This window comes from Vombatus ursinus, unplaced genomic scaffold, assembly GCF_900497805.2.
Source record: "Vombatus ursinus unplaced genomic scaffold, bare-nosed wombat genome assembly UNPS02009205.1, whole genome shotgun sequence".
NCBI lineage: Eukaryota > Metazoa > Chordata > Mammalia > Diprotodontia > Vombatidae > Vombatus > Vombatus ursinus.
In genome coordinates this window covers 15,204,158-15,222,355 of record NW_020948983.1, presented here as the reverse complement: position 1 = coordinate 15,222,355, position 18,198 = coordinate 15,204,158, and the positions used below count along the sequence as shown (strand labels likewise).

General features: G+C 39.3%; 1 protein-coding gene across 1 annotated transcript in view; it reads left to right on the top strand.

Moving 5' to 3' along the window:
• SORCS3 (sortilin related VPS10 domain containing receptor 3) overlaps positions 1-18,198 on the top strand; it is a 682,653-nt gene that overhangs the window by 594,225 nt on the left and 70,230 nt on the right. The window contains exon 14 of the mRNA XM_027851811.1: positions 6,767-6,874. Coding sequence (XP_027707612.1) covers positions 6,767-6,874 — 108 coding nt within the window. The remainder of the gene's footprint in view (positions 1-6,766; positions 6,875-18,198) is intronic.

The window sequence follows — 18,198 nt, the reverse complement described above, 5'->3', positions numbered from 1 at the left end:
AAGAACACCAACTCAGGATTCAGAGGAACTGAGTTCAGATCCTAGCTCTGAGGCTTACTGTGATCCTTACTCTGAGGCTTATTGTGATAGTTGGGCAAGTCATAATCTCCCTAGGATTCAGTTTCCCCATCTGTGCAGTGAGGGTATTAGACTAGATGACTTCTGAAATGTCTTCTAATTTTAAATCTGTGATCTTATGATATTCATAATGGCTTTCTGGATTGCCTTAGAAACCTTTCATATTTCCAAATAAGTAAACAAATTAAAATGTTGCTTTGGACACTTCCTTAATTATTAATCATTCTGAAAGGATGTTCCCTTTATAGGGAGCTCTGTGTGTATGTGTGTGTGTGTGCGTGTGCCTCTGTGTGTGTGTATGTGTTGTGGGGTGGGGGGAGACACCTGTACTACTTACACTAAGCTTAACTTGTTATTTGGAAGACACCCCTCAGTTTTGTACAATTTCCAAAGAAGATAATCAGCTAATGGATTAGACTGAATGGAGTCTGGAGTTGTTAAGCTGTAAAACCTCCCAAGAAACTAAAGGTTGTTTTACTTCCCTGCATAGAAAAGGTAGAAATCTCTTGCTGCTGCTGCTACTGCTAAAGACTTGTGCCTTCCACAGCTTTATGTGGGTCCTGAATGTTTTTGTTTGGTTGTTTGTTTATAGTTAGCTACAGAAGGAAGAGGTATTAGGGCCTCCATGTTTTGAATCACATGTATAAGGACTTGTGCTCATATAGGATAGGAATGGAAACTGAGCAGAAAAATCAGGCATTTAGGATTGGGACGGAAATAGCTCCCACGTTAGGGCCAGGCCAGAAAGGGGGGAGGAGGATGGAGAGACATTTACCATAAACTTAACTTTACCTTCATACACACCTACCTCTTCTCTCTGTTGGGAGGAAGAGCACAAGTCTGCTTGGTTGATTTTGTGTTTTTAGTACAGAAAGGTCAATGAGTTGAAGAAAAATGAAGGTGTCTTTTCTTGGGGGAAAGTATGAAAGTAAGTTCTATATTACTCTGTTGAGTAAACAGCACATTAAGTGGAGGACTTTTGGAGTGGTGTTATCTGTTGGGAATCTGTGTGGTACAGTGGAAAGAAGGATGAGCTTAGAGTTGTGGGATGTAAATTCACATCCCAGCTCTGCCACGTACAACCTGTGTAACCTTGGGTAAATCACTTAATCTCTCTGGGCCTCACTTTCCTCATTTGTAAACTGAAAGGGAGTAGTCCAGATGACCTGTAAGGTCTTTTCCAGCTCTGGATCTAATATCTCATATGATATTGCTTTTTAGGAGGGGAAAAAACAGACTTCCTAGCTTGCTGCATGCCTGAGCATTTGTGCTTTAACTATCATGGCTTATATCCACAACCCTGCCCATTTGCAAAATAATGCCCTTCACTGTGAATAGCTAAATGGAACTTGAATCACTGTGTGGCCCTTCAAAGCCATAAGGGCTATTAGCTTTGATTTCAGCTGCCCTAGTTCTTCTGGTTTTCAAAATCATAAAAGCAGTATTTTTAGAACCTCTGATGTAGGGTTTCTTAGCCTAAGTTCTTTGAACTCTTTAAAAATATTTTGATAACTGTATTTCAGTGTAACTGGTCTCCTTTGTAATCCTGTCTATTTTATTTTGTGCATTTAAAAACATTATTCTGAGAAAAGGGGTCCATAAGCTTGTCTATGAACAAAAAAAATGTGTCCTTGCTCATAGAGTTTATGATTTTGTTTGCTTTTAGCTCAAGTCAGAGATAATTTGACATTTGAATTGCTATCCTATTCTCTTTCAAAATATGTTGATAAGGTAGTTGGCTCTAAATTCTCCAAACTTGGGTAGGGACCCTATACTACTGTTCACATGTAGGCATGCCTTGCTTCTCACATTGATTTGTTGACTGTCCCTTGTTCTCGAAGAGGACCAAATGACATCACTATGTTATGTTGCTGATCAGACCAATAAGAGCCCAGAATGCTCTACCGCAGGTCGGGCACCAATAGTCCATGTGAACTTTGGGACGGGTTCTCCAGCTTGGGGCATCTTGAGTTTCTATTGAGCTACATCAATTCTGCTTTGCTCATAGAGCACAACACCTTTTCTAATGAGGGCATGCCTTGGTGAGTGGTCCTATGTCAGTGTCTCCATGTCACACAATCAATTCCAAAGTTCCTAAGAGAGATCTTTAGAGTGTCCTTGTGTCACTTCTTCCCTTCCTTTCCCTTCCTCTTGTACAAATTGCTATATGTGGTAATTACAAAATTAACAGTTAAGTGTCAGAAAATATGTGCAGCAGAATAAAATTAACAAATTAAATAATTTTTTATGTCTGTACCTCCATTCCAGAGCCTATAGAGTACATTTAAGTTTTGCTATAAATTATAATAACAAGCCTTTCCATTAAAATTTTAGCTAATTTTGACTACGTATTGTAAAGTACCTTCTTAGACTTAGGGAATGTAAACACAATGTCTTCTGATGGAATTAACCCCTCTAGGTAATGAGATTATTTGTTATGTAAAGAGAGATTAATTAATTTGCTCATTGTTCCATCTTGGTATGGCTATTAATTTTTTTCTTTTTAGTAGTGATACCTGTGTGTGTGTGAGTATAGGAGAAAAAAGTACCACCCTTCTTTCCAGCTCTGCACACACATTTGAATTGTAGCAGTTCTCAGATTTAGATAATAACTAAATTGCCTTCAGAAGAAAATAGCGGTTTATAATTGAAAAGCTGAAGGATCTTGAGCTAGGTTAATAAGGCGTGTTCTTCCCTACAAATCGAAAGCGTAGGTAAATAGATATACATAAAACCGAAACGGTAGACCCACAATTCAGTCTATTTGTGAATACCTACATTGAGATAAATAGATATTGGAACCTAAGTGCTGTTGCAGGCAAGCCAGCTTCCATCAAGTTTTACCCTTTGTATTTTAAAAGCATTACTGTGAAAAACACAATATAGCCCCATGGAGCGCAGCTGTGCTCCGATGAAGAATGACTGCAGACAGTGTTCTAATTGACAAGAGGATCGGGGGCTGTTTGTTTAACCATGTTGAGCCGTCAGTGTCTTCTTTCAAGTAATGCTCCTGGAGGTGGAGATGAAACTATCTCCTGACCCTTCATGTGCTTGTGTTCATCCAAAAATGGCCATTAGCATTAGGGCTTTGATGGAGGTGGCATTAGTATTGAAATATTGATGCCTAGAAATGCCTCCTGCTGAGGTCTGGACTTATATGGGAAAATTCAAAGTATCTTAATGTTATCTCCACACTTCAAGAGAAAACCTTGATGATAGATTTCACCCATTGTCCCAAACCAGGATAATTTCATGAATGTAGCTCTTTGTCTAGTGACAGTACAAGATATCCTTTTCTTCAGTGTTTTGAAGAGTTGTTTTGAAGTGGTTTTTATTTCTTCATTCTGTTTGTTTTGCTTTGGTAAAAAGTATAATAATGTAGAGCCACAGAATATTACAGCAGGATGAGAACTTAGAAATCATTTAGTCCAACTTCCTACCCAGTTCAGGAATGCTTTCTGTAACATTCCTGACAAATGGTCAGCCAACTTTTGTTTGCGTATTTCTAGTAATAGAGAGCTTACTACTAATTCAAACTGACTGGTTCGATTTTAAGAGCAATCATTGTACTGAAATTTGCATGCTTATAAAGTCTGCCCATTTGCTTTAGTACTGATTCAGCTATTAGATGACAAAATCATCTTCCATCCTCCAGGCTAAAGATTACCAGCTCATTCAACCTTTCTTCAACAGAAACCTATGTGGTTTCTGTTTTCCTTTGCTGGTTTCCCCCTTCTAAATTGCTCTTTATTTCATCAATACCCTCTTGAAAGGCTTAGTCCAGAATTGAACACAAAATTATAGAATCTTGGAACTAGAAGGAATCTTCTTTGCCCTCTGGTAGATGACCACCTAAACTATTTAAGACATAGTTTTCTATTGATGCATTTGAAGATTTTAAAGAGTGAATACATTATAGTCTCTCTCAATCACCCATTCTAAGTTCTGTTCATCTTTAATCTTTCATCTTGACAGTCATATCCTTCATTATGTTCAACTACAGCCTCTTTCGCTTTAATTAAAATCCATTTCCTCTTGGTTAGCCTTCCACAGATAGTAAGAACAACTACTTAGCATCCTCATCTTACACTTAAAGACCTTAATTAATTCACTCTACAGCTTACTCTTTCCCAGGACAAATAATCCAAATTCAAATAATTTTTCTGAGTAGGATCTGTTTTTCTTCTCTTTCATCATCATTGACAGTTTTCCATATCCCTTGAAAGTAGGCTCACTTCTTTAATTCAGACTATAGTGGAAGAATAGCTTGTTTAACTTTCTACACCATACTCTCTGTAACCCTCCCCAATACCACAGTGGCTTAATCATTTTACAATAGCATCATTTCTGACTTATTGTTAACTTGTAGTTGAGCATGACTCTAAACCCTCTTTTGGTTTACATTAATGACTAATCCATTTTCCTTTATCCTGTATTTGTATGCTTGGTAGTTTTATTTTATTTTATTTATCAGTATGTGGACCATCTTATTGGATTTCATCCCCTTCTCATTCATTCACCATCTTGCCAATTCAGCGAGGTCATTTTGAATTTTATTTCTGTCTCTAGAGAATTGGCAAATCCCTGTCATCTAGTTCTGCTTGTAGATTTGACAAACATATTCTCAATTCCTTCATTCAGGTTAACAAAAATATTGAATAGAGCAGCTCCTAAAATGGATCCTAGTGTGATACCATTCAATATGTCTTGTTGGCTTGAAAATGAAGAATTGATAAGTACTGATCATCAGAATTTTAACATAACAAGTCTTATAGAACCTGTACTCACAAGTGTCAAATCACGATGGCTCAGGGACTTAGATTGTTGTTGTTGTTGTTGTTGTTCATTTGTTTATCAGTTGTCTCTGACTCTTTGTGACCTCATTTGGGGTCTTCTTGGCAAAGTGGTTTGCCATTTCCTTCTCCAGCTCATTTTACAGATGAGGAAACTGAGGCAAACAGGGTGAAGTGACTCGCCCAGGGTCACATAACTAGGAAGTGTCTGAGGCTAGATTTGAACTCTGAAAGAGGAGTCTTCCTGATTCCAGGCTAGTCACTGTGCCACCTAGCTGCCCCAGGCACTTAGATATGGGGGCTTGATTTTCAAGTGAGTTGTTTTTTTTTCCGCCCAGAAGTTTTTTTTTCCTGGATGGCTTTAGTTTAGAAGTGTCTTCCATCAGAGGTCAAGTGCTGCTTCCTCAACCAAGATCTGATGGTTTTGTAAATGTGCTCTCTAAATGTGAAACCCAAATATTGACCTGAGGAAGGACTAAGAACAAGGCTTGGGAGAGAGGGACACATATACCCGAGGTAGTCTCTTTCTAGGAGAGTGACTTTTGGTAAAAACCACTTTGCCCTCAGAAATACAGCATTTCTGACTTGAAAGGTGAAGGGGCTAATGCTACCTGGCCTTATCATCCTTATGGATGTAGATGACTAGGTGTTGGCTATGATATTCATTTAAACAACCATCTCTCTTCCAGTCATCCTTTTTTAATGATCATTTGAGGAGTTGCACTTATACTATATATGGAAGCAAAGGCAGCATCCTATAAGACTGAGGCCTCATTATTCATTTCTGAAATGAGAAGTACATTTGCCCAGAAAAGGAATCGAATTTCCCCTGTCTCTCTCAGTTGGCTGGGATTACTTTCTAGCCCTCACAGTTACAGGTACCTATTGTGGAAAGGGCTGAAATGACCAATTCTTTAGAAATCAAAACAGAAACAGATAATTTAGGAACAAATAAACTTTTATGGAAGGCTGTTCGCTCTCCATTTACAGACACAATCCTCAGCATGCTCAAAGCACAAGAATGTTCTCTGTAGAAGAATGAATAACTCAGTGTTATTTTTCAGAAAAAGGAATAAGGGGGAAGGTGGATCTTGATGAAAAACAAAAACAAAGGGAAGTGAACAGTTTGAACACATAGGGAAAAATTGAGGTGGGAGACTCCCATGGATAGAACACCAATGATACGGTGAATCAAGTTTGGGCAAATGCCTTTGGAGCTTGAGAAAGTTCCTCTGGAAGGGTGCGGTAGTTGCTGTGGTTAGATGGGGCTGAAGGTGGTCCCCTTTGAATAAGAAAAAGAAGTTAGGAAGAAAGGCTTGGAATTGACTAGTCTCCCCCCTTTACACTAATCCACATTGCTTATGCTCCAAAGTACAATAAAGAAGTCATGATGCTAGGCCAACAGCATGTGTGACTGTATGTGTGGGTGGTAACCTTAACACCCATTCTGAGCAAATAGGAAATTACTTTTCTTAAGGTTTCATCTGAAAGACACATACCCCTTTCCTGTAGGGTACACTCTGCACTACTCAATTTATCTATGTCAGAAACATGGAGGGTTGGATTAATTCTAGTGTAAATTACACTTCTGGTTTCAGTCTGGGTGCTTGGGACGTGATGCTTTGTCCACCAGCTACCTTCTCTGGTTTGGCATTTGAATTTTAATATGTTTCAATGCTTTCACTGATCAGACATAGTCCTTGCCTGAGCAAGGAAGTACATTTTTTGATCAAATCTCACAATAATATGGGGAGATGGAAAAGATTAATGCCTGCTGATAATCCACACTGCCAGAGTGCAGGATGTAGAAAAGAATTTAATAATCTGTGAAATGATGATGGAACCACATGGCTTGATTTTCAGTTGTTTCCTCTGTGTGTTTGTTTCCAACCCAGGGTGAGTTTCGATGAGGGGAGCTCCTGGGACAAGTATGGTTTTACTTCGGCTCCACTCTTCGTGGATGGGTGTCTGGTGGATCCAGGTGTGGAGACGCAGATAATGACGTGAGTAATGCTGGTGGTGCAGGATGAACACAGAAAACCTAAGTTTTAACCCCACTCTGATCACTGACTTGCTCTGTGACCTTAGGTCTCAACATTTTTTCAGACCTCAATCCTCCATTTATAAAATGGGAGAATAATAAAATGGGAATTTTGACAGATGTTATGTTTGCCTCATGGGGTTGTGGTGAAAACCAAAGGAAAGCATTTTGAGAAAATTAATGAGGGAATTAAATGTCAGGCATTGTGGTAAACTCCCAGCTCATTCCAGTTCAACAAAGGACCATGAAGCTTAGAGAATGGAATTCTTTTTTTTCTTACATGAATTGTTATGAGAAATATATGACAGAAACAAGGCGAAATCAAGGATGTTTTTAAAAAGCCCTTTCCATATTGTATATCACAAGCTCTATTGAGTCAGTCCAACCTCCTATACTTCTGTCTGATAAAATCATACAATAATAAATTTAAAACTGAAACAAATATCAGAGGCCATTGAGTATGACCTCTCCATTTTTCAGATGGGGAATCAGGCTGAGAGAAATTGAATGACTTGCCCAGAGTCACATAGAGTCTGAGGAAGGATTTCAACTCAGCTCTTCTCAAGACCAAGCCAAGGACTCTGGCCTGCAAAATACTGAGGTGTCATCTGATTTTTCAGAGATTCAGTTATTTCCCATGGAATTCAGTGTCATTTAGGGAGGATTTAGAGGATCAGAGGATCCATGTTAGAATCCTTGTTTTGTGACTTGCTGCCTGTGTAGCCTTGGGGAAGTCACTTAAACTCTCTGGGCCTCATTTTCCTCATCTGTAAAATATAAGGGCTGGGGAGGAGAGTTGGACTAGAGACCTCTAACTTTCCTTTAAGCTTTACATTTATGACTTGGTGTTAAACATTTAGTGTGTATTTTAATTCTTTTGAAATTATTTACCTGTGTTGGAGGAAAAAAAGTCTATGCTATAATTGATAACTTTTAGGTAACCAGACTATATAATTAATCAAATGGGATGACAGGTATCTGTTGCATCCTGAAGAAGCAAGAGTATATACAGAATGTCCAAAAAGACTTTGTGCAGTTTTGAGCTATTAAAGCAGAGTAGCTAAGGTTTTTGGTTTCAGATGCTAAAGCTTAAAATTGCACTAAGACTTTTGGGACACCCCATATTACCTTCTAATGATTAATGTGCACTGAGAAGAGGCAAAAGGCAAAGCAGGAAGTGACAAGAAGTGAAGCAAGAAGGGACAAGTTGAATTTCTTTAGACAGCCTTCCTTCAGATAGCAGTTGAGGGTATTAGCTGGAATCAGCTAATTGTAGAATAAACTTGGACAATTAGGGCCTAATATTGAAGAGATCAAGACTGAAAGAATGGGAAGGGTTGCTATAAAATGCCTTTCTTAGGAGCCCCCACGAAAAGGCTCGGCATGACAGACATGAAGTTTATCATGGCATTTAGCAGAAAGAATTGGCAAAGAGAACTGAAAACTGAGGACTTCAGTTTTAGCCAGCCCAGAGGGCAGAGGGAATGTTCCAGTGACCTTCAGAGAATGTACTATTGTTATGGTTCTTAAGTGCCAAGCAAAAATTACTTAGCTGTAGAGTGCAGAGTTTGGCTCTCTTTTTCCCTGTAAGGACAGGTGGAAGGTCTGGAAGAAACTTTGCTGTTCTCCAGCTTATCAATTTGAAGTATTATGGGAAAGAATGGAAGATGTGCTTTGAGATAGCTAGGGGAAAATAAGTCAGAAGGAAATCCTAATGTATTTCAGGAGGTTAGCAAGTGAAAGAACTTGCCAAAAAGATAGAATAAGGCAAAAAAAAAATAAACCAAAAACAAAACCGTGGAACCATTGGGACTGGAGAATGGTTTTAAGATGTTTTGAAGAGAGGGTGGATCTAGACAGTCTGAGGAATTGCTGTCTTCTCATATTCCTTCTGTATAATAATAATGAAAATCCTTCCAGGGGGGAGGATACCTAACAAGTGTTCTTCACAGGAAGGAGAGATGAATCACGGGGTGTTTGGCCGCTGCATGCTGAGGGCCAGTTCTGTGTCAAATTGAAATGTAATGGAGAGCCTCACAAGACTTGTTAAACCTTACAAGCAGTGTGGATGCCAGTAGGGAGCATCTTTAGGTATTACAAATTCTCAGCTAAGAAACCGAAAACGTTAGCAACACAGAATGGGTTTTCACAACTGCTGCTGTTTGAAGGTAGAGTTAGAAGAGAAATTCAGGGATGGAAAGTAAAAAGCTGATTGAGAAGATCGTGTTAGGAAATGAGATTTGAATTTTTGGATAAGGCTTAAGATACTGGAATAACAGGCTCTGGTCCAGGGATGGAGTGCATCAGAGTACAATGTTAACAAGTGCCAGGAACAGATATATGGTGTAGGGTGGATGAGCTGCCTTTGGTATCAAAGGACTTGGGTTTGAATCTCAGCTTTGTTACTTATGACTTGTGTGTCCTTGGGGAGTTCACTTTAACTCTTTGGGCTTTAGTCCTCTCATCTGTAAAATGAAGACATTCAATAAGATTATTTTTAGCTATAAATTTAATTAATGTTCTGTAAAATGAGGACATTCAATAAGATTATTTTTAGCTACAAATTCAATTAATGTTTTTCTTATACTTATACATTGAAGAAGACTTTATACTGATAATGGATGGGGAGAGAGAAAAAGAAAAACTGCCCACATACAATTTTTTGCTAAATCCAGTAGCATTGGATTATGTTTGATATATGATGTATACGGATTATGTATAAAAGAAAAGCAGAGGAAATACCCAGTAATTCACAAGAAATGTTATCCACAGAGAGGAAAAATAGTAATACTCATTCACTTAAATAAATGCAGTGAAGGTTAATAAGAAAGGGAACTAAATATTTTAATGAAAGGAGGTAAATTGGACCTCTAGGTATAATTGAGACTTGACTCTACTTGACTCATAGGTAAAACATAGCAATGTGACCTTATACCTTATTCACAAAAGAACAAATTAGATAAAGTAGACAGTGGACTCTCTTTATGCCACACATTCTTGTCTGAGGAAGTCTTTGAATGACAGGGAGGAAAAACATCATGAGAAACATTTGGCTTGGGATCAAGAAAGGAAGAAATATGGCAATGTTGTGGTTGCTGTATACTAAAGATAGCCCAGCCAGAAGCAGGGGGAGTATGACGAGGTCCAGAAACAGTTCACACATCCCACATATTAGACTATACACAGATCTGCTTGAGTTTGATCTTGACCAAAAACAAATCATTTAATAAAGTATTGTCTTGCCTTGATGATGATCTTATTTTTCAAAAGATAGAGGAGGCAGTGAAAAGTACTACTCCTATGGAGCAATAGGAAGGAATTCATTCCTAAAGTAGATAAAAGGGAAACTTTATGCATTAGCTCATTAGTATGCATTAGCTCATTATTTTAAAATAACAAAAAGAAAAAGCAGGCATGGTATGATTCACATGCTAGATGTCAGGAAAATAGATTTAAGTGTTGCAGAGAAAGGAGAGGTGAGTTCTTATAGCCTAAACTTCTGTAAGCGATTCAGTCTAAGAACAGGATGCTCTCGAGCATCAAATTCTTGCAATACAAACCAAAATAATTCCTGTGAGAAAGAAAAGGGGAGTCAATCTAAAGAGACCAATGTCATCTTGATGGGGTGTTTGAGTGCCTATGCTCAGACCCCAATTCCAGGATTGTATTTCTCTCTAGCCTCAAAAACACTGTCCCTGGCAGTTTTTCCCAGCCCAAGGACCATGTCTAGCAATTACTCATACGTGGGCCCCAGCAAAACACTTATCTTTCTCCGTGGTACAGTAACAAACCACACCTGTAGGAATTATTAGTTTGAACTGGTTTTGTACTGTATCATAAAGATATTTGGTACTCACTGGACTCTCTATACCAACTCCTTACCTCATTACATACATCCTGGACTCCTCATTATGTATATCCTAGACTTAAGATATAGGTATACTCCCAACATCTATCTTGTCAAACAAGACATCGATTGGTGGCAGACTGGACAATCCTTAGTCAGCCATGACCCGCTAGTTAACCTAGTGACATAGCACAACTCTAACCACACCTCCATGTGGCCCCATTTTGGGCTTCTCCTGGTGAACTCTGGGTAAAATGCCTGCACAGTAGATAAAAAAATGCATGTTCCTTTAAGGACTGACCACTCCTTAACCACTCCCTAATCCTGCACTGAATCACCTAATTACCTGTTTTACTATAGTTTTTCCTATATGAACTTTAACTATACCCCTCTAAGGTTCCTTAAGAACTGTTGCCCACTTAATAGCGTAACAGTAAACCTTTGCCAACTTAACTTAAAGAATACTTGAGTCTGTGAATTCATTCCAGATGACCCTGTCCTGTACTTTGGTCCTTGGGGGTTCCCTGAACCCCTCAAACTGCATCAGTCTCTTCACTTTGACTCAACAAAAAGTTATTAAATTCTCACTCTTCTAGGTGCTGGGAATAGAAAGAAACAAGTGGCATTGTTCTTGCCTTCAAGAATATATCTTAAAGGGTAGCTAGGTGGCGCAGTGTATAGAGCACTGGCCCTGGAGTCAGAAGGACATGAGTTCAAATCTGGCCTCAAACACATGATACTCAACTAGCTGTGTAATTCTGGGGAAGTCATTTAACCCCAATTGCCAAGCAAAAAAAAAAAAAAGAATTAGAGTCAAGAATATACATTAAGTTTAATGGTTGAAATGTCCTGTACATGAGTGTGACACGAAGTAAAATCTCAAAGAATAGTCAGCCAAAGAGCTGTAACAAGTTTAGCCAGAAATGCTCTATGGACATCAGGGCAGGCTTCTTAGAGGAGGTAGCATCTAAGATGGGCATTAATGGAAATGAAAGCTGGAAATCATCATGAGTGACAATATGGAGACAGAAGAGGGGCAGGATAAGAACAAGGGAAAGAAAAAAGTCCAATTTGACTAGGAACATTGAATGAATGGAGTAGAATAGTATGGGGATCAGACTAAAGAGTTAAGTTGGAGCCAAAGTGACGGAAGGGGCATGTCAGGGTTGGTCACGTGTATGATAATGGGGAGTCATTGAGGCTTTATGAGTAAATTACATGATCATAGCAGTGTGTTAGGAAGATGATTCAGGCAGTGGTATGTGGGCCAGAGAGGAGTCAAGAGTAGAGAATGAACCAGAAGATTCCAGCTCCTTAAAAGCGGCAGTGACTTAATAGTTCCTCTTAGTGAATGAAGGGTATCTCCAAAGAAGGTAGGCATGATGAATATTATCAAAGAGGACCAACTTAGAGTTATAGAAGTTTTGTGATGCAGTGACCTTGCTCCATCCTTAAAAAGGGTGAGTTTGGCCTGAAAATGGCAGATTTCTTCCATGTTCTATACATATTATGTGTAATTCATAGACTATGAAGTAAAGAAGACGTGCCTCTGACAAGAGCTGTATGACCATGAGCAATTGATTCAGTTTCTGAGATTTGGTTTCCTTATCAATATAATGAAGATTGAAAATGCCAATTTCCCTACTTCACAGCCTCCTTGTAAAGCCAAAATGAGATAATCTGTGCAAAGTATTTTGCAAACTTTGAAGCACTCTAAAAACATCAGTTATTATTCTTGTCATCGTGGTCCTATTTATCCAGAATCATCTGCTTTCTTATAATTTTTAATAAAGGCCCAAATCTCTCAGCAACGACTTTCAAATTCCATGCTTTTTCAGTAATGTGAACCCTGCTACTGGGATGACTATTCTAAAAACTGTTTCCCAACATTTGTTAAGAGATCTAGTTACAGAAAGAAATCCCACATTACCAGGGCAAAACAGCTTTATAACTTTCTGATTCCTTATCCGACTCACAATTTCTCTTCCCAAAAGCCATTTCTTATGAGACTAAATTAGCATGCAACTGTACAAAGATGGGTAGAGTGAATGAACAAATGAAAAAAAATAAGCTCTGTCCTTGTGCCACGAACTGTGTTAAGCTTGTGGGACACAAATAGAATGGCCCTCTCAATGAACTCACATTCTAAATGGAAGAGATAATGCGTAGGGGATATGAACACATCAGTGGATGGAAGGCCCAGGTGTGGTCCTAAGCATGCAGGTACAATACTGTTGGCAAGGGCCAAGGGTTCTAAGGGTGCATTAGTGGGCCAGATGTCAATGCCTGGTAGTCTGGAAGACACAGTATAAGAGCAAACTGTAAGGTCCTTTCTGCTTCCCGGCTGGCTGCTGACAACCCTCCTCTCCATCCCCCCACGAACCTCCCCAGTCCAGAATCATTGCCTTGTCAGAGGAGGTGATGCACTTTACTCTGCATGTCTCTTTGTCTCATCCTAACTTGAGGGGCTGCTTTTAATATTCAGGACAGAGTGAAGTTTTTTGAGGTCAACATTACCCAGGTTTTATGCCACTTCCTAGCAGATCAGGATTATGCTGATCTGAGCCTTTCTCCCATCTCACAGACCCAATTTGGCATGCATCGCTATGTATTCAGCTTTATCTGAGCTGATTTTATGTTTCTCCTGGGCATCCCTTTGAACAATACCATAGATACGCTAATCCTTGCATGACCTGGAATTCCCTGGCAAGTTTCAGGCAATAGTTTAAGTTCTGTGTTAGCCTAATCTCAAACGTTAATCATTTCTTTTCAGCTTCAGATACAGTGCAGCAAGCAGGGTGGTGATGAGAGGTCACATTGTGGTTCAAACCGTTTACCCACGGGATGAGTTAACATGCCTGTTTACCTTTTTCTCCCACTGAGATTTGTAATAAGCTTGGAGCACAGCTCCTAGGTCTCTTCCCCCTTAGTCTGAAACCTATTTTAATGTTATTAAGTGGAACAGGGCCCATGATATCATTATAAAGGAGCCTGGGAAGACAGAGGCAGTTTGAGCTCTGTATGTTCTTTCCGTGTTTTAAGGCCATTTATTCCTGGCACTATTTTAGAAAACTTAAAAAAAAATGTTTTCATTTATATGGGCATATGCCCTGTCCTAGCCACCCTAGAAGGTCTTCTTAGAATAAAGATACAGAAGCACCATTTGTGAATGTTGTACATCACAAAGAGATCTATTGGCCCAGCCCCATCCATCACAGCTACAATCAGGTCTGGGTTCAACATCTAGTATCCCTGGCCATGCTTTCTGTCCCAACTCCAGAGCTGTATTGGAAGTGACGTTAATCCAGAGGGCTAAATAATGATTCCCAAAATCAACAGGAAGGAGAGGTTGAAGGCCCAAAGGGCCAATGAGCACAACAGACTTAACTCAGGATAAATGAGAGAATACTACATCTCCTTGGGTGCAACTTCTTTTTCAAGGGGATAGTGATGGGTATGAGCAATGTTAGCCCTCAGTAACATGGTGGAGAAGTAGAATATACATATTTTTTTCTATTTCCTTTTATCTCCTTTTCCTCCCTCCATGTAGAAACATTGGAACGGAACTAAATGATCTGGTTAATTTATTCATACTAAAGGACTGATGACTTGTACAATGCCTTTAGAGAGGGGTTCATTTTCAATGAGGAGGTTCAGAGAAGGCAGTGTTTCACATGAATAAATGAACCTTGGGTCCTGTTGCTTGGTCAGGAGGGATTTTTGCTTACGTGCCTTAGCTGGAAAACATATTCACCGTATATTGGGTAACATACAATCAAGTGCTGGCTTTACTAAGATCTTAGCATTTATTATGTGCCAGGCGCTATACTATATGATCTCATTTAATCCTTTTAAGCACCTTGTTTAGGCTAGAGAGGAGGGTGATGGAGTCATGGTGGGGTGGTAGGGCATGCTAACATTATTCAAATATTGGACAGAACATTGTTGTCATGGAGGAAGAGGGATTAGACTTTTTCTGTTTGGGTCTACAGGACAGAATGAGGTCTAGAAGTAGCAGAGGTACAAACTTTAGCTTGATGTAAGGAAATATTTCCAACCACTTAGAGCTATTCCAAGTAGAATATGTTGCTTTTAAACACACACACACACACACACACACACACACACAAACACACACATACACATACTAAAAGCTTAACCAATATGAATATTCCAATATTAAAAAATTACCTCCCTAGACTGGTAGTCAGGAAGATAATTAACTGTTTGACCTTGGACAACTCACTTAACCTCTCTCTGACTCAGTTTCTTCATCTATAAAACGGTAATGATAGCAATAGCACCTACCTCACACTGTTTATTGGGAGGATCAAATGGGATTAATGTATGTAAAGCACTTTGCAAAACCTAAAACCCAATTTTAAAACTTAAAATATTCTTATAATTAATAATAACAATAAGCTGCAAACTTCTATTACGTACAACTTAGGGTTTTTTTAAATTTTATTTTCAATTTATCCCATTAGTAATAGTACTGCTCTATTCATCTGTGTCCACTTTGAACTTACTTCTTCTAACTTCATATCTTAAAAAATACTCATAGTCTGTCAAAGCCTAGATGATTTATCCAGTATGTTTATCCAGTATGGGTGGGACTGGAGGGCCTTGGAGGACTCTTACAGTTCATAACTTGTAATTTGGATAGCTGTGGACTCACAGTAAAAGGCCAAAGCTGGGGATATGGAAAACAGGAGGTGGGTTATGGGCAGGCCTTTTTTTTTTTCCCCTGAGAGACATATTGAAGAAAATGGGATTGTAATTGGAAATTCTTCCAGCACGACATTGACTGGCTTCCTCTATCTTAAGTAAAAGTTCACCAAATTCCTACTATTTGCAGAAGCCAAATGTTTCTGTGGCATACAGCTTCATCTTCTGAAACTCCAGCTGGAAAATGGGTCAGCGTTTGAGGGAATGGGGAAACAGCCCCTGCCTCAGAGGCATGATATTTGCTTACTCATCTTGCCATTTCTGCTGCCTTCCCTTCAAATGTTATTATCTCAACGTTTCAATGAACTTGGCATGGAATATCCAGTGTTCCCCAATTTCCCCTTGCCTATTACTAATTCATGAGGAGATGCATAGATTCAGATTGCTTTCAGTGCTGAGGTAAGGACTTGCAGATCAACAGACTGGAGAGTCATTTATTCAGTAGTTTGGTTGAATGGACAGGTATTATTGGCTCACTTCATTATGTCCCTAAGGGCTGTTTGTTTCTTCCTTGGGCATTTTAAACATATCCGTGATTCACTCAATTCTTAACCTCAGCCCAGAGGTGGCCCTGGTTTTTGGAATCAGGCAGGAGGGCAATACAGATGCAGCCTGTATGGTATTAGGAGTTTAAAGAAAGGAGACGAGTATAGGCTGCATTGATCACAATAGCCAACATTTGCTTATCACTTACAGTTTTCAAAATGCTTTTAAAATATCCCATTTAATCTTCACAGCAAACCGTGTGAGGTATGATTATCCCCATTTTGCAGGTTGGAAAATTGTGGCTGAGAGTTTAGATGGCTTGCCCATGTCACATACCTAATAAATGTCTGAGGTAAAATTTGAGCTCAGGTCTTCCTGACTCCAAGTCCATTACTCTATCCACTGTGCCACCTAGCTGCCTGATTAGGGTATCAATCAATCAAGGATTTTTAAAGTTCCTATTACGTACCAGACTAGGGCAGCTAAGTGGCACAATGGATAAAGCACCGAACCTGGAATCAGGAAGACCCGAGTTTAAATCTGGCCTCAGACACTTATTAGCTATGTGACCCTGGACAAGTCACTTAACCCTGTTTGCCTCAGTTTCCTCATCTGTAAAATGAGCTGGAGAAGGAAATGGCAAACCACTCCAGTATCTTTGCCAAGAAAACCCCAAATGGGGTCACAAAGAGTTGGACACGACTGAAATGACTGAACAACCAAAACAACAGATGATGTACCATGGTGCTAAATGCTGTAGATAGAAAGTCCCTGCCCTCAAGGAACTTCCATTCTAATGGATAAGACAGTGTTTATATTTATAGATATGATATACACTATTAGTGGGAAAGAGATTAGTGGCTGAATAGCCAAGAAAGACCTATTGCAAGAGGTGATTCTAGCAGGCAGAGGTGAGGGGAGAATATATTCAAGACATAGAGGGTAACCAGTGCTCTAGAAATGTGTAGCATCATGTAGCATTACACTTACTGTGTAATACTTACACAGTAAGTATTAGTATAACTGGACGATAGACAGTATTGAGAAGAGTAATATCTAAGTATAATGTAATATATAATAAATATAATATATAAGTAGACTGAAAAGGCAGGAAGGGACCAAGTTGTGAAGAACTTTAAATATCAAATATGGCAAGTCATATTTGATATTTGAAGTAAAAGAGAGCCATTGGAATTTATTGAATGGGTGGAGGGAGGTGACATAGATCTTCACTTTAAGAAAATCACCTTTCTGGCTGTGTAAAGGATGGATTTGAATGGGAGAGACTTGAGAGAGGGAAAGCAATCAGCATGCAATAGCCTCAAAATAGTGATGGGCTAGGTGAGAGGTGATGAGGACCTACACTAGGGTGGTGGTATGACAAGATTAGGCAATGAATTGGATATGTGGACTGAGTGAGAGAAGTCAAGAGGGCACAGAGGTCATGGATTTAAGTAATCTGAAGGATGGTGGTGATTTTCAGTAATAACAGAAAGATTAAAAAGAGGGGATGGTTGGCTAGAGAAAGAATGAGTTCTCTTTTGGTCATGTTAAGCTTAAAGTGACCATGGGAGGTCAAGTTCCATAAGTCTTATGGGTAATTTGTGATGTCTGCAGTTCAAGAGAGTTTGGAAGAGAGGCCAGGGCTGGATATATAGATTAGGGAGTCATCTCTACAAGGCCAATAATTGAATACATGGGAGCAAATGAAGTCACCAAGTAAGATGATGCAGTGAGAAAAGAGGGCTAGGCCAGAGCTTTGGGCTATATCCTCAGTTAATGGGTGTGGCATGCACGAGGATGGAGCAAAGCAGACTGAAGAGTGGTCAGACAGGAGGAAAGCAGAGACAGAGAGGGAGTGAGGGAGAGAGAGAGAGAGAGAGAGAGAGAGAGAGAGAGAGAGAGAGAGAGAGAGAGCAAGTACAGTGTCTCAGTGTAGATGAAGAATAGATTTAGGAAGAGAATAAGGCAAGAGAAAGATGGAATGATAGATTATCAGATAAAGAAAGTTCAGGGTTCATCATGGAAATAGAGACAAACTTGCCTTGCTGTTTCTCATCCAGGGCTCTATGCCTTTCTATTAGCTTTCCTCCATGCCTGGAAGACCTCTTTTCATTTCTTTCTGTTAGGAGCCCCAATTTCATTCAAGGTCATCTCAAATGCTCTCTCCTACTAAAGCCTTTCCTCATCTCCCCAGTTCAGTGCTTTCTTCATAAAATTATCTC